Below are 18,505 nucleotides of genomic sequence, written 5' to 3' on the forward strand. Positions count from 1 at the left end.
GTGAACATCTTGTGTTAAATAAACTTGGTCTACCCTGTAAATTCCTTTCAGAATCTTGTATGAGGTGATCACGTCCCCCCCCCCCTAACTCTTTGTTTGTGCGTAATCATATATTTTTGCCTGTCGGGTCAAACAATGGCTCTTGGACCCCGCTTTCTATGCCCTGGTTGTCTAGTGCAATGTCACCTGGCCTATTTCCCAATCATATCTTCTTTTAAAACTATGAATGGAGTTTGCTTCTACATCTTGCTCCTTTAGTTAATTACGTTTTCCCATTAATCTTACGCTAAGAGAAAACTTTTTTACATATCAATGATTTAGCTGAGCACTCTTGGTCTATTGGTATTGTGAACATTCCTGTTTTTCAACTGTGTCAATACCCTTAAGTATTTTATACCTCTCTATCTGGTCATCCCTCTCTCTTGTTGCTTCATCCATTGCAATTCTGTAATGAGCCTCGTTGTAAACTTATGAACCTTTTTGAGTTTTCTTGTGTTTTATTTTTAGAAGGTGGGCTCCACGATGGGGCGGCATACTCTAAGACTGGTCTCACATAGGTGGTGTACAGCGATCTAAATGTCTCCTAATTTAGGGTCATGAATGATGTTCTAACTTTTGCTGATTTAGAGTATAGTAGGCATCCATCAGTCTCCATAGGAGACTATGGAGTTGCGCTCTGGTTGTCGGTCTGGAGTGACCTCACCAGGGCGCAAAGCCAGGGTAGGTTGATTCGGGTGAGAAGCTGTTACCCAGGCAGCAGGTCCCCCCTCTCCACGTCAGAGCATACTGCTGACGTTATCCTATTTATATGAGCCTCTGGAGTTATGCTTCATGTTACGTCCACCTCCAGGTCTTTATCTTTCTAGTCGTTACAGGGAGGTAGCTTCCCTTCATTGTGTACTGACACTCTGCTCTCCTGTCACCTGTTCCCATTTCCATCACCTTGCTCTAGCTGGTGTGAAACTCCAGTAACCATTCCTTGGAACATCTCTACAGCTTGTTTAAGTCATCTTGGAAAATCTTATTTTCCTCATCTTTCACGCCTCCTCTTTAAAATTGTGCATCGTCTGCAAACATCGACATATAAGACTCATCTCCTGTAGATAGGTAATTTTAAAGATAAGAAACACTATAGGTCACATCATTGACCCTTGAGGTACTCCGCTTGTTACCCTCCGCCGGTCCGACTTCTTGCCCCTTTCTGCTGCTCTCTGACTCCAGTCAGTTAGGTAATTCCTCACCCTGCCAGCGCTTTTCCGCTTATTCTCGCCTGCATCTCAAGTTTCAGTTGTACTCTCTTGTGAAGTACTGTATCCAAAGCCTTTTTTGGCAGTCCAGAAATACACAAACTGCCCAACCGTTTGTATCCTGCCTTAGTTTCGTTACCTTATCTATAACTCTAGTAAGCTTATTAGGCATGATTTCCTTTTCTTAAGGCCAAGTTAATGTTAATTTACATACCTAATTCTCTCTATGGGTGAGTAACTAGTCTTATCTTGATTATTCTTTCGAGTACTTTGCAGGAGATGCTTGTCGGTGATACTGGTCTGTAGTTTAGTGCCTCCTCCCTATCTTCTTTCTTGAAAATTGGTACCTTATTTGTTTTTTTCTATCAGTTGGGTAGTTCTCCCTTTGTAAGTGACTCATTAAGCTGTGATGTGGTGGAGGCTGACTCCATACACAGTTTCAAATGTAGATATGATAGAGCCCAGTAGGCTCAGGAACATGTACACCAGTTGATTGACGGTTGAGAGGCGGGACCAAAGAGCTAAACCTCAACCTCCGCAATCACAACTAGGTGAGTACTTATGGATATGCAGCGTATTCTTTTTATACAGGGAATACTAACATATAAGAAATACTGGTATACAGGGCAGACTTTTATACGGGAAATACTAGTGTGCAGAATTTAACCTAACCTAGCCTAACCTGAACTGACATAGCATAACATAGCTTGACCTGACCTCTCCTGACCTAACCTACGTTATACACATCAGTTATAATGCATATGCTTAGTCATTTGTATACTTCATTTGTACATATAAATATCGTTAAATATACAGTATATATCTATATCTATCTTATGTTTAATGTGACAGAAATGAACTTTTGGAGAGATAATTTTTTAAACTTTCTTCCCAAGAGAAGAAAACATGAGAACAAATTGAGAAGATTCGGGCTAGAATCTTTGACTGATCTCACGCTTTCTGCCGCATTAAATAATTTATGCCTAGAAAAAAGACTGCTACCAAAATATACTAAAATTAATATATATATATATATATATATATATATATATATATATATATATATATATATATATATATATATATATATATATTTATATAGAAGAATATAACCATATACAGAATCATATATATTGTGTGAGATTTAATTAACGTTCAAAGATAATGAAAAATGAATGAGTAAAATAGTTTCAAACAATTGTGGCTTGAGTGGGTAGAAAATGAGTGAAGCCGTGAATAATGAGGGTGAATAATTCAGTGGCCGATATTGAAGAATGTTGAATATGCAGGTGGGGTAAATGAGTGAATCCCAGGGGGGGGGGGGAGGAGGATTTTTGAAGGAAGTGATATGAATGAACATGAGTATGGTGATATGGATTAACGTGAGTATGTTGATGTGAATGAACATGAGCATGTTATATGCATGAATATGATTCTGGTGATTTGATCGAGCATGAGTATGGTGATATTATGAATGAACATATGCTGATGTGACTGAACATGAGTATGTTGATATGATTGACTATGAGTATGGTGATATGAGTGAACATGAGTATCTTGATGTGAACGTACGTGAGAGAACAAAATAGCATCAGCTATAACTGGGAACAACAAGAAGAAGCACCCTGAATATGACAATATCACTCACTGAATATGACAATATCACTCACTGAATATGACAATATCACTCACTGAACATGACAATATCACTCACTGAATATGACAATATCACTCACTGAACATGACAATATCACTCACTGAATATGACAATATCACTCACTGAACATGACAATATCACTCACTGAACATGACAATATCACTCACTGAACATGACAATATCACTCACTGAATATGACAATATCACTCACTGAATATGACAATATCACTCACTGAATATGACAATATCACTCACTGAACATGACAATATCACTCACTGAACATGACAATATCACTCACTGAACATGACAATATCACTCACTGAACATGACAATATCACTCACTGAACATGACAATATCACTCACTGAACATGACAATATCACTCACTGAACATGACAATATCACTCACTGAACATGACAATATCACTCACTGAACATGACAATATCACTCACTGAACATGACAATATCACTCACTGAACATGACAATATCACTCACTGAACATGACAATATCACTCACTGAACATGACAATATCACTCACTGAACATGACAATATCACTCACTGAACATGACAATATCACTCACTGAACATGACAATATCACTCACTGAACATGACAATATCACTCACTAAACACAACACAAAACTGAAAATGAATTCACGAGTCACGCCGAAGAAGATCTCCACGTGATTAATTTTCACGTGAATGAATAATGAGTAACTGAAAAATCACGGCCATAAAATAACATGCCGAAGATTAAATCAATGAATAATGCATAAAAAAACAAACACGGATTGATATGCGATCAGAGAGAGAATGTTCTCTTGAGCTTGCTACCTGCCTCCTGGAGGTCCTTCTTGAAGGAGCGACCTCTACGACTTGGTCTTACCAGAATTTCTGTGCTGGAGGAGGACTTGAGGCTGATGGAATACGATCTCACCAACGGAGGCAGGCCCTCGCTCCCTACCTGCTGGGGGAAACTACTCAGTTCCCTCAGGTATTTGGTCCTGGTGACGGTGGAGATCGAACTGGAGGGAGAGTCGTCTTGTCTCACGTAGACTCCCTGGAGTTCGCGTTGTCTCGCCTCCTCGCACTCCGAGGGCGTTCGGAAACGCGAGTCCCTGAACGCCTGCAGACGCTGGGCGCCACCGAACGACACGGTGAACACCTGCTGGCTCTGTGCCACTTTCTTGGCCGCCGGATGGAGTGCCACTTTGGGGATCTCGCGGCACAGCAGGAAGTACAGGAACTGGCAGTAAGCGCTGCGGTACTTCTCGTTGCTCACCACGTAGATGAAGTTGTTGATGCAGTACTGGGACCAGTAGATGCAGTACAGCACGATGCCCAGCTCCTTCTTCTCCGAGACGTTGTCGCCGAGGGAGATGTTGTAGACGCAGATGGGGATGACGCACACCAGGTACACGAAGAGCAGCTTGGCGATGGTGCGCGTCGTCCGGCTCCGACGGAGCGACACCGACCGCTGCGACGACCGCGACCTGTCACGGGAATATTGTGACGATAATCATTACGGAATAATTAGCAACTGGAAGGCATATGTAGATAGGCTGGGATATGGGGACAAGGAGCTGGGATATGGGGACAAGGAGCTGGGATATGGGGACATGGAGCTGGGATATGAGGACAAGGAGCTGGGATATGAGGACAAGGAGCTGGGATATGGGGACAAGGAGCTGGGATATGGGGACATGGAACTGGGATATGGGGACAAGGAGCTGGGATATGGGGACATGGAGCTGGGATATGAGGACAAGGAGCTGGGATATGAGGACAAGGAGCTGGGATATGGGGACATGGAGCTGGGATATGAGGACAAGGAGCTGGGATATGAGGACAAGGAGCTGGGATATGGGGACAAGGAGCTGGGATATGGGGACATGGAGCTGGGATATGAGGACAAGGAGCTGGGATATGAGGACAAGGAGCTGGGATATGAGGACAAGGAGCTGGGATATGAGGACAAGGAGCTGGGATATGAGGACAAGGAGCTGGGATATGAGGACAATTGAGCTGGGATATGAGGACAAGGAGCTGGGATATGAGGACAAGGAGCTGGGATATGAGGACAAGGAGCTGGGAAATAAAAAAGACCCAATATATAAATCTAAACACTAACACATATATCGGGTCTTTCCTTTCCCCCGGCATTGTAGTAAGTTTCTCCTTAATTAAGTAATATCGTTAATATATATATATGAGAAAAAGATGTTTTCGTATTATATCTGAAAGATTCATCCTCTTAGTTGTTTATCAGACGTATGGGTCAAATACTCACTTATTAAGGTCTCCATAAGTCAGATTATTTAACTTGGAACAGCAATTGAGAACTTATTCTTATCTTCATCAGACATAAGGTAATGGGAGCTATCAGGAGAGAGCTGATAAATGAAAGGTAAATGAAGAGATTGATTTAGGCCAGGACGGGTAGGGGTTTGAGAAAGAATGGTGCCCAAGCACTTTGGGACGGTCGGGGGATTGAACGCCAACCGGCAAGGAAGTCACACCGTCGCTCTACCGTCCGGTCCAAGTGGTTAGGCATCACCAGACATACTTAACCAGCTCGACCACATTACCTGTGTATTATCTTATAACCTTGATCACTTTCGAGTTAATCCACGATTTAAGGGATTAATGTCTAATCTGGTGTCGGGTAACGCAGTGATAAAAGCCCACAGCTACACTCGCCTCTTATCTCCAGGCAACTCAAGTTGGTGAACTTTGATCTCAAGTTGTCATTAGACGGTGTGGAGTAAAGTTACACTAAGGTGGCTGAAACACCTCTCCCAACCCCAACAGATGACATAGTGAAGACGTTAAGGTCCGTCCTAATCCCTTATCAGTTCGTCGTGGATCCTTAAAAAATGTGTTCCGAACCCTTTACAAGTGTGGTGTTGGGTGATTATTTGAAAGTAAACATAACGTTAATGATTACGAGAGAAACAGAGATAAAAATAGAGATTTAGAGATACACAGAGAACCACCAGGCGGTTTAAGAGGAGCTTCTGATGGGCAGTTTGCTTAGGTTTCTTGAGATAAGACAAAGAGAACACTGGAGTGTCAGAGGGAGAGAGAGAGAGAGAGAGAGAGAGAGAGAGAGAGAGAGAGAGAGACAGAGACAGAGACAGAGACAGAGACAGAGACAGAGACAGAGACAGAGACAGAGACAGAGACAGAGAGACAGAGACAGACAGAGAGAGAGAGAGACTCACCTGAGGAACGAGAGGACGTTGTTGCTGCTGCTGTGGACTTGGAAAAGAATGAAGAGGTAGCCGATGAGGATGAGGATACAGGGCACCATACTCTCCAGGGCGAAGAACATGGTCCTGGGGGAGAACACTCGGTACTCCGTGCGGTTGTAGGTGAAGTCGCACTTGACGTAGTCTGCGTTATATGCGAACTCCCCAAACTTCTGAAAGATAGTTTTGGTTATCATTAGTTATCGTATCAATAACTGCTGCTGTGCTGTGCAGCAACTACTGTGTTGTGGTCACTATACATCTTCTGCATTACTGTATCTCTAATTATTTGCCTACTCTGTGGTATGTAAATATCTACATTTCTTCTCTTAGTTGAAAGTTTTGCAATGTCATTCCCTAGTATTTCTACATGAATTGACCCCTCTGTTGATAGAAGTACCTTGGCTTTTGAGCGATTGGAATAATGCTACAACATTAGCGGTCAGATGAATATTGTGACGTATGTGTTCTTGTTACAAGGTTTAAATGACAGTTCTCGAATAATTCGTAAGATAACATGTTGTCGGTGTTCAGGAAGAGCATGTTCCGAAGCCTTTTGAATGGCTTGCATCTCTGTCTGTAAAGTTGAACACCCGTTTGAGAGTCTCCCAGTAACTACAGATTTTTCTGTGTACCAGATGGGGATTAGTCTGATTCTTTTTTTCCACCAAGAGTCATAATCAGGGCATTATCTCGGCAGGGAATCCCATGGGGCTTGCATAACCAAGTCTCCTTGTACTTCCTCAACACCTCTCTCAGAGGAAGGCTGTATTGAATATATACATATATATATATATATATATATATATATATATATATATATATATATATATATATATATATATATATATATATATATATATATATATATATATTCAATACATACTCTGATAAAAAATATATATTTTTAAAATATTCAATATATACTCTGATGAAAATAGGCCTATTATTCCTTAAATTTGTAATAGGTAAAATTAGGGCCTCATTTAGTACTCAGGTTGACTGGTAAAATATGCAAATTTCATTATCTTCGGACCATTTTACGTTGAGATATATGAGAATAAATAAAAGTGGTTTGTTTATTAAGTTGTTTTGTAGTTTGTAGTGAATGTGTCGTAGTGTTCCCTGTGTGTGGGAGGTTTGGAGGGGGGGGGGTGACCCTGTGTGGGAGGTTTGGAGGGGGGGGGTGACCCTGTGTGGGAGGTTTGGAGGGGGGGGGGTGACCCTGTGTGGGAGGTTTGGAGGGGGGGGGGTGACCCTGTGTGGGAGGTTTGGAGGGGGGGGAGATGACCCTGTGTGGGAGGTTTGGAGGGGGGGAACGACCTATCGTGAGAGGTTCAGAGTATCTTCTTGAGGTTATCTTGAGTACATTACATATCCCACCAGTGGGTTGTAGGTGGGATATGGAGGTGAGGGGTGGGAATGGGTGGCTTGTGTTGCATAGATAGGTGACGTATGGAGTGGAGTGGAGGTAGAGGGCAATGTAAGGGTGAAAGCTTAAGTGCAAAGTGGGTTATGGGTGGTCTATTAAGTTTTTTTTATTTGCATGGGGTGGCGTCCTGGCGAGACATACCCCTGTGAGTGTTGGCATCTGGCACATCATGCCCATGATCCAGATGAGGACGCAGTAGAGGACCGTCTTGTTGGCAGAGAAGAGGCTGCTGGGACCTCTGCTACGCCGGAAGTTGTAGATCGTCACACATCTGTCGACGGAAGACCCGAAATGACACACAATGATTCACACTTTCAGGGAAACATGAATATATCAGCCCATCCTTCCTGATGGATTAAAATTCCTTGTCGTGATGGATCACCAGAAATTAGACTTTCTGGTGGCTCAGAAATTAGAATGAGTTCACAGGCCGGGAAAAAAAAATTATATATATATATATATATATATATATATATATATATATATATATATATATATATATATATATAATATTTCCAATAAAGCCTAGCCTAACCTAACCCTCCTAGACCTAATACATGCTATCTGAGGCCTAATATAACATAGACATGTGATAGACAAGGCCTAGAGATATTTAAGTTTGGTTTTAGCTTTAATTCTTCCGAATTCTATAAAAAATAGCTAAAAAATTGGGTTAGTGGGGCTTAATTACAACATATTGGTACGATCGACCGCATAGTTATAAAACGTACTATGAAAACAAGGCGATGGGTTTGGATATTTATGCAGCTTTGATACATAAATGTATGAGTTTGGGTGGTTATAAATAGGAGCTGATTCGTATGGACCAAAAAGAGCTGCCTCGTATGGACCAAAAAGAGCTGCCTCGTATGGACCAAAAAGAGCTGCCTCGTATGGACCAAAAAGAGCTGCCTCGTATGGACCAAAAAGAGCTGCCTCGTATGGACCAAAAAGAGCTGCCTCTTATAAGTCAATAGGTCCTCTGATCAGAACTAGAATTTTTGAGTTTTGGTAATGGGAAGCAAAACCATGACCTGTAATGACCCACAGGTCCCAGGCATATCAGCAAGGATCAATTGCCCATGTCAAACGTGTATATGGGAGGCGCTATTGTCTGAACACTTCGGATATGGTCTTTGCCCTATGTTAATATATATAAAAATGTCCACCAGACAATACGTCATATTGGTTGCCAGGATCAGGTTGGGTTACCGTTACCTGTGGCAGGTGGCTACAGGTGACGGATCTCCCAATCCTGAGCACTCCAGGTGCAAACTCTGTGAGCAGGTCCAATACCCAGACAGTCGACTCTTCTGGCCTCCCGGTATGAGGTACCTGGAGCTCTGCAATCACTTTATTAATTATCGTGATCGTTACCATATCCTCGTGCAGTCTGTCAGTGCAGGCTATGGATCACATGGCCCTGGGGCGGGCCAGCCTGTGAGATGGGAACTTTCCCTGAGCATTACTTGGAATATAAAATCATTAACGAAAGTGGTGAATAAGGCAGCGATTGGGAAGTGAATATATTCACATATGGTAAATATGTGTAGAGATATATTATAATAATTTCTAATTTATTCAGGGGTGAATTATTATTTATTCCTGTTTGTTGGACAGATTTATTTATCATTGTTATTATTTAATTTAACGGCGAGGTATTTAATATGTTTACCATTGCTGTGTGCACATGATTTTATTGCACTGTTATAGCCGAGTTAATATTAAAGTTGTCAGAGGAAGTTATTGTGATAAAAAATGATTTCGCGGCGAAGCTAGACACTAGGCTACACCGCCTACACAGCTTCAGAGAATGAAGATTCGAGACAACTATATTAGTAATGGTCACGATTATTGTTGTTTTATGTATGATAGAGAAGTGTACTCATTACTGATTTCTGCAAACTCATATGTTAAGTTTTGATTCAACTTTTACTCACTCCTGCCGTGAAGCCTGAGGCACAAAGAAGATTCTGACAAACTTCGTTGTGCAGCTTTTGATCTCTAAAGAGCGTATCGTAAATTAGTGGGGAACTGACATTAGTAAGTTGAGTGTAGGACATCATTGCACAGGAGACTGTGATCTACTGGACTGTGTCAGCAAGCAGTGTACACTCCTGATAGTGGGCCAGTCTAAGAGTATTTCCACCACGTACGTCCACGACCAAAGGTTGATAGACCTTAACCCCCCCCACCCCCCTCAGGTTCCTAATAAGACTTATATACGTTTTTTCGCCATTTAGACATATTTTGATAACAATATTAATAAACAATGATGTCACACTTAATAAAACTAAGTTCCGCTCTTGAATTCTTGAAACAGACACCCGGAGTTACAATAACCTTAAATCTTAAGCAAATAATTAGTGTGAAGTGCAAATTAATCCCGCAGTCCAAGGGTTAAGTCCAAGGTTAAGTCCAGTCCAAGGGTTAAGTCCAAGAAGAAGACAACAACTCGCCTCTCGAGAGCCATCAGACCCAGAGTGGTCCACTCAGCGATGGCATTAGTGTACCTCAAGAAGGCTGAGACCATGCACGGCTTGTTGTCCGGGTCCCACGGGGCCTGAAAGACCAATAACATTGATGTAACAACCCGTTCTCGCACTTTCTTACAGTCAATATTGACTTATTAAATACGTGCATATGTGACATACTAGTTTACCTTGAAAAGCTTCATAGAAAACACCGACCTTACCTAACCTTCTTAGTATGTTAAGATAAGCATCTTATTGCTTCGTAATTACAATTATTACTTAACCTATTATAATAATTCGTAATTACAATTATTACTTAACCTATTATAATAATTCGTAATTACAATTATTACTTAACCTATTATAATAATTCGTAATTACAATTTTTACTTAACCTATTATAAGTATAGGTTAAGTAATAATTGTAATTACGAAGCAATAAGCATCTTATTGCTTCCTAATCACAATTATTACTTAACCTATACTTATAATAGGTTAAGTAATAATTGTAATTACGAAGCAATAAGATGCTTATCTTAACATACTAAGAAGGTTAGGTAAGGTCGGTGTTTTCTATGAAGCTTTTCAAGGTAAACTAGTATGTTTAGTATGTCACATATGCACGTATTAAATAAGTTAATATTAACTATACGAAAGTGCGAGAACGGGTTGGATGTAAACTACTATATTACACAGTATGACGAACAGTAGCAACTAGTTCAGTCATCGCTCAAAATAGAAACTCTGCTGGTAAACAGAGGGCTAACTTATTCAAACACCTTACATAGCAGAGAAATATATATATATAGTTGTAGCTACGAGAGAACATTAGATCGGGAGTTAGTTCATTAGACAACCGACAGTTAGGAAGTCGGGGTCCAAGAGCTAACAGCTGGATCCTGCAAGCACATATACTCAATACATGTCCTCTTAAAAAGAACGTCGCTTTTGGCCGTTTGCCCGTATGGCCGAATTTGGACGTAATTTGAAATTGAAAAAAAAATGAAAATAAATTTGGGATTTTTTTTTTTCAACAACAGTAAGTTAAGGGTCCTCTGATAGGTTAGGTGGGCAGGAAATTCTCATAAAGTTTCAAAACGTTATGAAAAACGTTAATTTAAAGTGTTCTCTTATAACCTCTGCGTGTACGCCCGACGACTCAAATAGAAAACGGAACAGAACGTCACTTTTGTGAGTCGATTTCATTTCAAATTACGTCCAAATTTAGCCATAGCGCGCATACCAGCCAAAAGTGACGTTATTTTTAAGAGGACGGGTTGTGTGTTGTACCTGTAAGTTGTTGCCATAGAGGCGGTAGTAGGTGAGGAACATGAAGGGGAGACTGATGGAGCTGTAGCAGAGGTCGGCCAGCGCCAGGTTGATGATGAAGACGGTGTCCGGGGTGAGGTCCTTGATGTACCTGCCGGGGATTGATTGATTGATTGATTGATAAAGATTAAGCCACCCAAGTGGTGGCACGGGCATGAATAGCCCGTATTGAAATTGAAATAAGTTTATTGAGGTAAAATACACACAAAGGGATGAGGTAGCTCAAGCTATTCTCACCCCCGTTCAGTACATCGTGTTGATACATACATATAAACACATCACAAACAATAAGCATATTACTAAACATTCTGAGAGATAAACATCTATATTTCCTTATAGACCGTAAGTGGTGGCCCTTTTGAACCATCTGTGGAGGTACGACTGCACCCTGCGTGGCGGGAGATGTCTCCCGTCCCTGCCGGGGGCATCAACCCATCATTAGTACGGCTCACAAGCTATGCCAAATGAAATCACAATAGGCTGTGGTTCTAAGAGAATATCTTTGCAGCAGTGAAATGGGTTCGAACTTGCGTCCAGGGGAAGGGTTAAGGGGGGGAACGCACTATGTTTCCGAGACATCTTGCCGTAAAGATAGTTGTGGACACCGTAACGAGAGCACCTTGCATTCCGACCAGATCACCCACCAGGAGACCTGGTCAGAGACCGGGCCGCGGGGACATTTATCCTCGCAACCACCAGAAAGTAGACTCAGGCTCGATTATAATTAATTTAATTTTTGTCTTGAATGCTAGGTATTATTTTTTTTAATAAACTGATTCCTAGACATTTATATTCATTTATGTGTTTGAAAAAAACAAAGCCAGGCGAGAATACATGTTATCTTCGACAACATTTTAACCAAGCAAAACATTGTATTCATAGAAAATAATTTCAACGCGACATGAATACAGTAAAAAAAAAAAAAATAAGGTCCAATAAATATCTAGAAGAGTTCATCGCTTCTCGAGTAACTTTGTACTCAAGCAAGTTCAAAGTTGTGAAACTGGGAGCTGGATATATATGCAGCCGGACACAAGGTACCAACTTACGGGTTATTCGTGCCCGTGCCACCTCCTGGGTGGCTTAATCATCATCAGTCATCAGGTACCAACATGGGGATGAAATCCTTCAAGAATTATGTAGAGTGAAAGACCCGGGAGTTGATATTACACCGAACTGTTCCTGAAACTCATGTTAAATGAATAGTATTCATTCGTTCATTCATTCATTCATTCAACTACTATGCACCCAAGGGAGCCGAGCGGACAGCACGCTGGATTTGTGATCCTGTGGTCCTGGGTTCGATCCCAGGCGCCGGCGAGAAACAATGGGCAGAGTTTCTTTCACCCTATGCCCCTGTTACCTAGCAGTAAAATAGGTACCTGGGTGTTAGTCAGCTGTCACGGGCTGCTTCCTGGGGGTGGAGGCCTGGTCGAGGACCGGGCCGCGGGGACACTAAAAAGCCCCGAAATCATCTCAAGATAACCTCAAGATAACCCACATACCCATCCCGTGGGCGGTGGTGGGTAGGGTTACAGAGGCACATAATGGGCTCAGGAATATATAAATATATATTTATATACGTGGAGGCTGCCGGCTCCTTATCTACAGCTGTACCACAGTGTTCCATAATCCCGCAGTCTTCAGATCCCCCTCAAGACGTCTTCCCTAAGCCGTGCGGGACACAGCTCTAGCAATGTTTGGGGAAGCACAACACACATCTTCTCTATTCTGGAAGCGTAAGCAATCAGGGAAGCGGGTTTTCTTCACACACAGAGATCACACTAAGATCACTTCGATCACTTCGGTTTCAACCCTTTTAACCCTGTCGTAGCTCAGTCGATTAAGGCAGTGTCTGGGATGCTCCCGGACGCAGGTTCGAATCCACGTCACGGCCCTTGTGAATTTGTTCATCGGGTTTTCTTCCGTTTGGGGAGTGATGTACATGCTGCTATGGCGGTGTGTCCACTGACGAGATGAGTGGCGCTGCCCAATACTGTCACTATGGCGGTGTGTCCACTGACGAGATGAGTGGCGCTGCCCAATACTGTCACTATGGCGGTGTGTCCACTGACGAGATGAGTGGCGCTGCCCAATACTGTCACTATGGCGGTGTGTCAACTGACGAGATGAGTGGCGCTGCCCAATACTGTCACTATGGCGGTGTGTCCACTGACGAGATGAGTGGCGCTGCCCAATAAACTCACCCCTCGGGGCAAAATTTAAAATTGACTTACCACCAAGACCAAGGTTCCTGGGATCAAGAGTCAAAATGACTCTTGAACTTCATCTTAGTAATATAGGAATAATTTGATAACATACAGAGGCGGTTTATTGGGATCGAACTCGGAAAATCATGACCACTTATTCATCAAGCACTTGAGTGTCCCCTAGTTACGAAACCGTTACAGCTTTCCTCAACTATGGCGGCTTAGGTTTTATTTAATAAACATTTTACGACCCAAGGCTATTAGTTATTTATATATATAGCTTCGTAATACTTCGGAGCTCTTCAAATGCTTTATACAAACTAAGACGCCACGACTGAGGAAAGATGTACAGGTTTGGTAAGTATAGACACTAAGATATTGGGCGACTCCTGATCATGTGCGGGTTATAAGGTACCGTTCCCATTGTACACGAGACAGTTCGCCACTGGATTGTATAACTTTCCTAACCTTACCTAAACCTAACCTAACCTAACCTAACCTAACCTTACCTAAACCTAACCTTACCCAAACTTAACTTAACCTAACCTTACCCAAACCTAACCTAACCTTACCCAAACCTAACCTAACCTAACCTTACCCAAACCTAACCTAACCTAACCTTACCCGAACTTAACCTAACCTTACCCAAACCTAACCCAACCTGAGCCAGGTTTTCTTCACCCAACTTGACCTAATCCACCCGAACCTAACACACACAACCCTACGGTAATGCATTCAACCTTAATATTATATACGGTTTTAGCAAGCAGAAAAACGAGCTTTGTAACGGTTCAACAGTCCCAAGTCCAACCACTTGGGCTGGACGGAAGAGCGACGATCTCGCTTCATGCAGGTCGGTGTTGAATCCACGACCGTCTAAGTGGTTGGGCACCGTTCCTTCCTTCCCCCCCCCCTCCCCCCCGTCCCATCCCAAATCCTTATCCTGACCCCTTCCCAGTGCTATATGGTCGTAATGGCTTGGTGCTTTCCCCTTGATAATTCCCTCTCCCCCGACCTCCCCATCACCAACCTCCGTACCGACGGTGCTGCCATCTGGCGACGGACGCAGCTGTCAACACAGTGGGTGAGCCTTCGTTAATGTGTTTAAAATCTTTCCAATGGCCAGAAAACAGTGATGACCTTGACCTTCCTATCTGTACGCTACGGAGTTAAATACTGACCTTACCGTGATGCTCTCGCGTACAGAGGCGTACCTTTGCAAGCCTTTGCAACCTTCTCTTATGCTTGCAAGGCTTTGGGTATTCGTGGCCTTATTAATTAAGTGTTACATACTCTCTAACAATTATTAAACCTCTGTATCATATTCTTTTGTATATTTGTAAAATTAACAAATTATTAATATTATTATTATTATTGAGAAAATCCGTATAGGAGCCGTGATGAGGGTTCGAACCTATGTTGGTAGGTGTTCCCACCCACACACACGCTTCTAGCGACCAGAGCACGACGAGGTATATAGGGATCTATCTTATAAGGATTTATTCTTATACCATGTCGTTATAGAAACTAAAGTATGAAAATATTTTAAAATAAAATATGAAACTATAGCTGTAAATGTAGGCCTAAATGGGGAAACTAGCTTTGAATATAAATAACACCCATTGGAATGAGCTGCAAACATAGGCCTAAAACACTGTAAGTAGCTGTGAATGAGCGCACATTACACTGAAACGTAGTCTTATATGAGAATATAAACAAACTGATTCTATAAGTGAATATAAAGACATATTGGAATCTCGTAGAATCAGTGTTGCTTACCTTAGAGGGACGATAAGCAACACTGTTCCTCACTTGGAACCGTGAGTTACCCATTTATGGTAACGGAAGCCAGAGGTTAAAGGTCCGAGAGATCCAACTCCCCAGTGGCACTGTGGCACTATGGTTCGTGTATGGTCACACGACATACCTGCACATGGGTGCTCACTTGACCTCTCTGGGTGCTCTCTTGACCTCCCTGGGTGCTTAATTGACCTTTTTGGTGCTCATCTGACCTCCTTTTGTGCCCACGTGACCTTCATTGTACTCATATACACTACATGTTGCTCACCTAACTTTCCTGGTGCGTACCTGACCTTCCTGGCGCCGTCCTGACCTTCCTGGCGCCGACTTGACCTTCCTGGTGCTCACCTTACATGCTACAGGTACTCACCTGACCTTCCTGGGTATGTGGAACTGGTGCACGAGGGTGCAGACCGTCAGCAGGTTGCCGAAGGAGCCCACCACCATCACTGTGAAGGACACCACCATCCCCAGCATGAGGGACCAGTTGACGGGGGTGTCGACGTGGTGCACGTCCAGCGTGGAGGTGACGTCAGTCAGCGACGTCGAGACGATAGAAGTCATGGTGACTTCAAAGATCCAAAGAACACCCCTTTGTTATTTGTCTCTCCCTCAAGGATAGGTTTATTGTTATATATATATATATGTGTGTGTGTGTGTTCTTTTTGGCCGGTTGAGGTCCCTAATCGGTTCTTTTTGGCCGGTCGACGAATTATTATTATCATTTATCTGAATGTCACGGGTTGCGAGATATATTTCGTCACACGGATTAGTTTCGTCACAAGACACGCAGCTGGTCTGAGAACGACGGCGTCGCAGCTTCTTCTTCTTCCACTTCCAGCCTCCTGAAGCATTCCGTCTCGGAGCAGATGCAATAACGTACTGACTCTCCAAGCGTAAGCTGGCGGGCTTAAGGTGGGGGCCCCGGAATACCTCTTATCATGGGAGTACGATGGAAGTGGGAGGCGCTGGCCGCCTGGGTGTCGTCCCGGGCACCTCCAGATAACGTTATCAGCACCTGTAACGAAGAAATACAGAGAATTCGTTGTTACGAACAAGGAAAATACTCAGACGCTCTCGAGCATCAATTAAAAGTATTGGAAGCTGTCTCCTAGGGAGGAGGGGAAGTTCCTTTCGGCTGTAAACCAAGAACGCCGCAAACTTTCCTGTTGAAGAGTTGATCTTGGTGAGTTTACCTGAAACCATCATCAGTGAGTTTACCTGAAACCATCATCAGCTTGGATGATATGGAATGAATGGCCTTATATTGAGAAATATGTAAACAAATTACTGTTTACGGAGTATACATGGTACTCAATCCATGTATACTCGGCTTAAACGTCAAAGGCTTATTTCACTGTCAGTTTATGATAATATTTCCTTGTACATTGTAAATTATCAAGTTAGGTTAGATTAGATTAAATATAAATACGGTGCTTTACCTTAGGTTTCGTTACGTTGGGACAGATTAGGGTAGGTTAGATTAGGGTAGAATAGGTCGTTGAGGCACTAGTTTACAAAGTGTAGTGCACAAAGTGTATGGCAAGACTGTGATTGAAAGGGTCCACGAATTTTGCTTAAGAAATGTCAGTGATTAACGCAATGGGTTCGATGGTTGATGATTTATATAGATCAAATATTCACATTGAGAAACTTACAAAACATGGGAAGAACATTCGAATAAATGGGTTAATAAGCAGGTCCTATTGTCCCATACGAAGCAGGTCCTATTGTCCCATACGAGACGGCTCCTATTATCCCATACGAAGCAGGTCCTATTGTCCCGAGGCGGCTCCTATTAACCCCATACGAAGCAGCTCCTATTAGCCTACCAGCACAAATCTTGAATAAAGATATGTTGAATACTGTACTGAATGGGGGGCTGAGGTGTCGTCACCCCCCCTGGTATAAGGTCACGTAGCAGATCAAGGAAAGTTAGAAAGAGGTGATAATATCTTACATAGGCCTATAGACCAGAAGGCCTAGTCAAGAACCGGGCCGCGGGGGACGCTAAGCCCCGAAATCATCTCAAGGTAACCTTAAGGTAACCTGTAATTGAGTAAATTGGCGAATGTAAAAGTACTTAGGCTTATCGGGGTTTCTCCCCCCCCCCCACCCCCCTTTCTCTAATCCAACTTCTGACCTCTCTCAGGATGGAACAACACCCACAACAGTTGACTAACTCCAGGGGTACCTATTTACTGCTAGTTGAACAGCCGGATCAGGAAAAATGCCCAATCGTTTCATTCTAGATATGATCCTAGATCCTTCGATTGTGCGTCCAGAACGAGGACCACTGTGCTATAAGACCCCCCATAATATATGCAAGATGATATGACTGTTCAAATACAGTGTGAGAGTTGAGTAGACAGTGTGAGAGTTAAGTAGACAGAGTGAGAGTCGAGTCGTGTATATATATATATATATATATATATATATATATATATATATATATATATATATATATATATATATATATATATATATATATATATATATATATATATATATATATATATATATATATATATAGAATACAATTCTTAAATCGTCATATTACACGGCTTATCGTCGCTCTTATTGATTATATTGACCGACAGACAGCACACGATCCCTTGCCTGTTATCGAGTCAAGAGCATCACACGCGTCATGGACATGCACAAGATAGCACAAGGCAGGATAACAGCGTTTAACTATAGCTGCCGCGTTCATCCTCGATAAACACGTTAAAACTTCCCCCCGGTGATATCTGCTCGATACCTGCTTGATGGGGTTCTGGGAGTTCTTCTACTCCCCAAGCCCGCGCCCGATGCCAGGTTTGACTTGTGAGAGCTTGGTCCACCAGGCTGTTGCTTTGGAGCGGCCCGTCAGGCCCACATATCCACCACAGGCCCGGTTAGTCCGGCACTCCTTGAAGAAAAGTATCTTGTGGTCTTCGGTAATGAGGCTTCGTGACGGGCTGAAAGATGAGAACACTGTTGGTGGTAGTGGGTTGCATTTGTGGGTGTTGCTTGTGAAGCATTTATTTTTTTCGGAATTAGGATATGAGATAGACTAAGAATGTTGCATCCTCTACGAAGGAGTCCTATATATGGTCTCGT

At 42.5% G+C, this 18,505-nt stretch overlaps 2 protein-coding genes across 2 annotated transcripts in view; one reads left to right on the plus strand and one right to left on the minus strand.

Moving 5' to 3' along the window:
- Nucleotides 1-18,505, plus strand: part of LOC123758865 (protein trapped in endoderm-1) — a 294,922-nt gene that overhangs the window by 23,296 nt on the left and 253,121 nt on the right. The window lies entirely within an intron of this gene.
- LOC123758858 (compound eye opsin BCRH2) lies at nt 3,436-17,175 on the minus strand. The gene is made up of 6 exons (XM_045743612.2): nt 15,774-17,175; nt 11,355-11,484; nt 10,050-10,153; nt 7,732-7,861; nt 6,132-6,331; nt 3,436-4,400 (listed from the first exon to the last, which is right to left on the minus strand). Exons 1-6 carry the CDS (start codon nt 15,965-15,967, stop codon nt 3,710-3,712), a joined length of 1,449 nt encoding a protein of 482 aa, XP_045599568.1. The 5' UTR covers nt 15,968-17,175; the 3' UTR covers nt 3,436-3,709.

Source organism: Procambarus clarkii, chromosome 22, assembly GCF_040958095.1.
Source record: "Procambarus clarkii isolate CNS0578487 chromosome 22, FALCON_Pclarkii_2.0, whole genome shotgun sequence".
Classification (NCBI taxonomy): Eukaryota; Metazoa; Arthropoda; class Malacostraca; order Decapoda; family Cambaridae; genus Procambarus; species Procambarus clarkii.

Bases quoted from the DNA above. Each gene is read 5' to 3' on its own strand.
- LOC123758858 (XM_045743612.2), bottom strand. From the start codon at position 15,967: ATGACTTCTATCGTCTCGACGTCGCTGACTGACGTCACCTCCACGCTG. The intron at 11,485-15,773 runs GTGAGTACCTGT...AATCCCCGGCAG, and splicing joins CACATACCCAGGAAGGTCAG to GTACATCAAGGACCTCACCC. The intron at 7,862-10,049 runs GCGAGTTGTTGT...TTCCGTCGACAG, and splicing joins GGTCTGATGGCTCTCGAGAG to ATGTGTGACGATCTACAACT.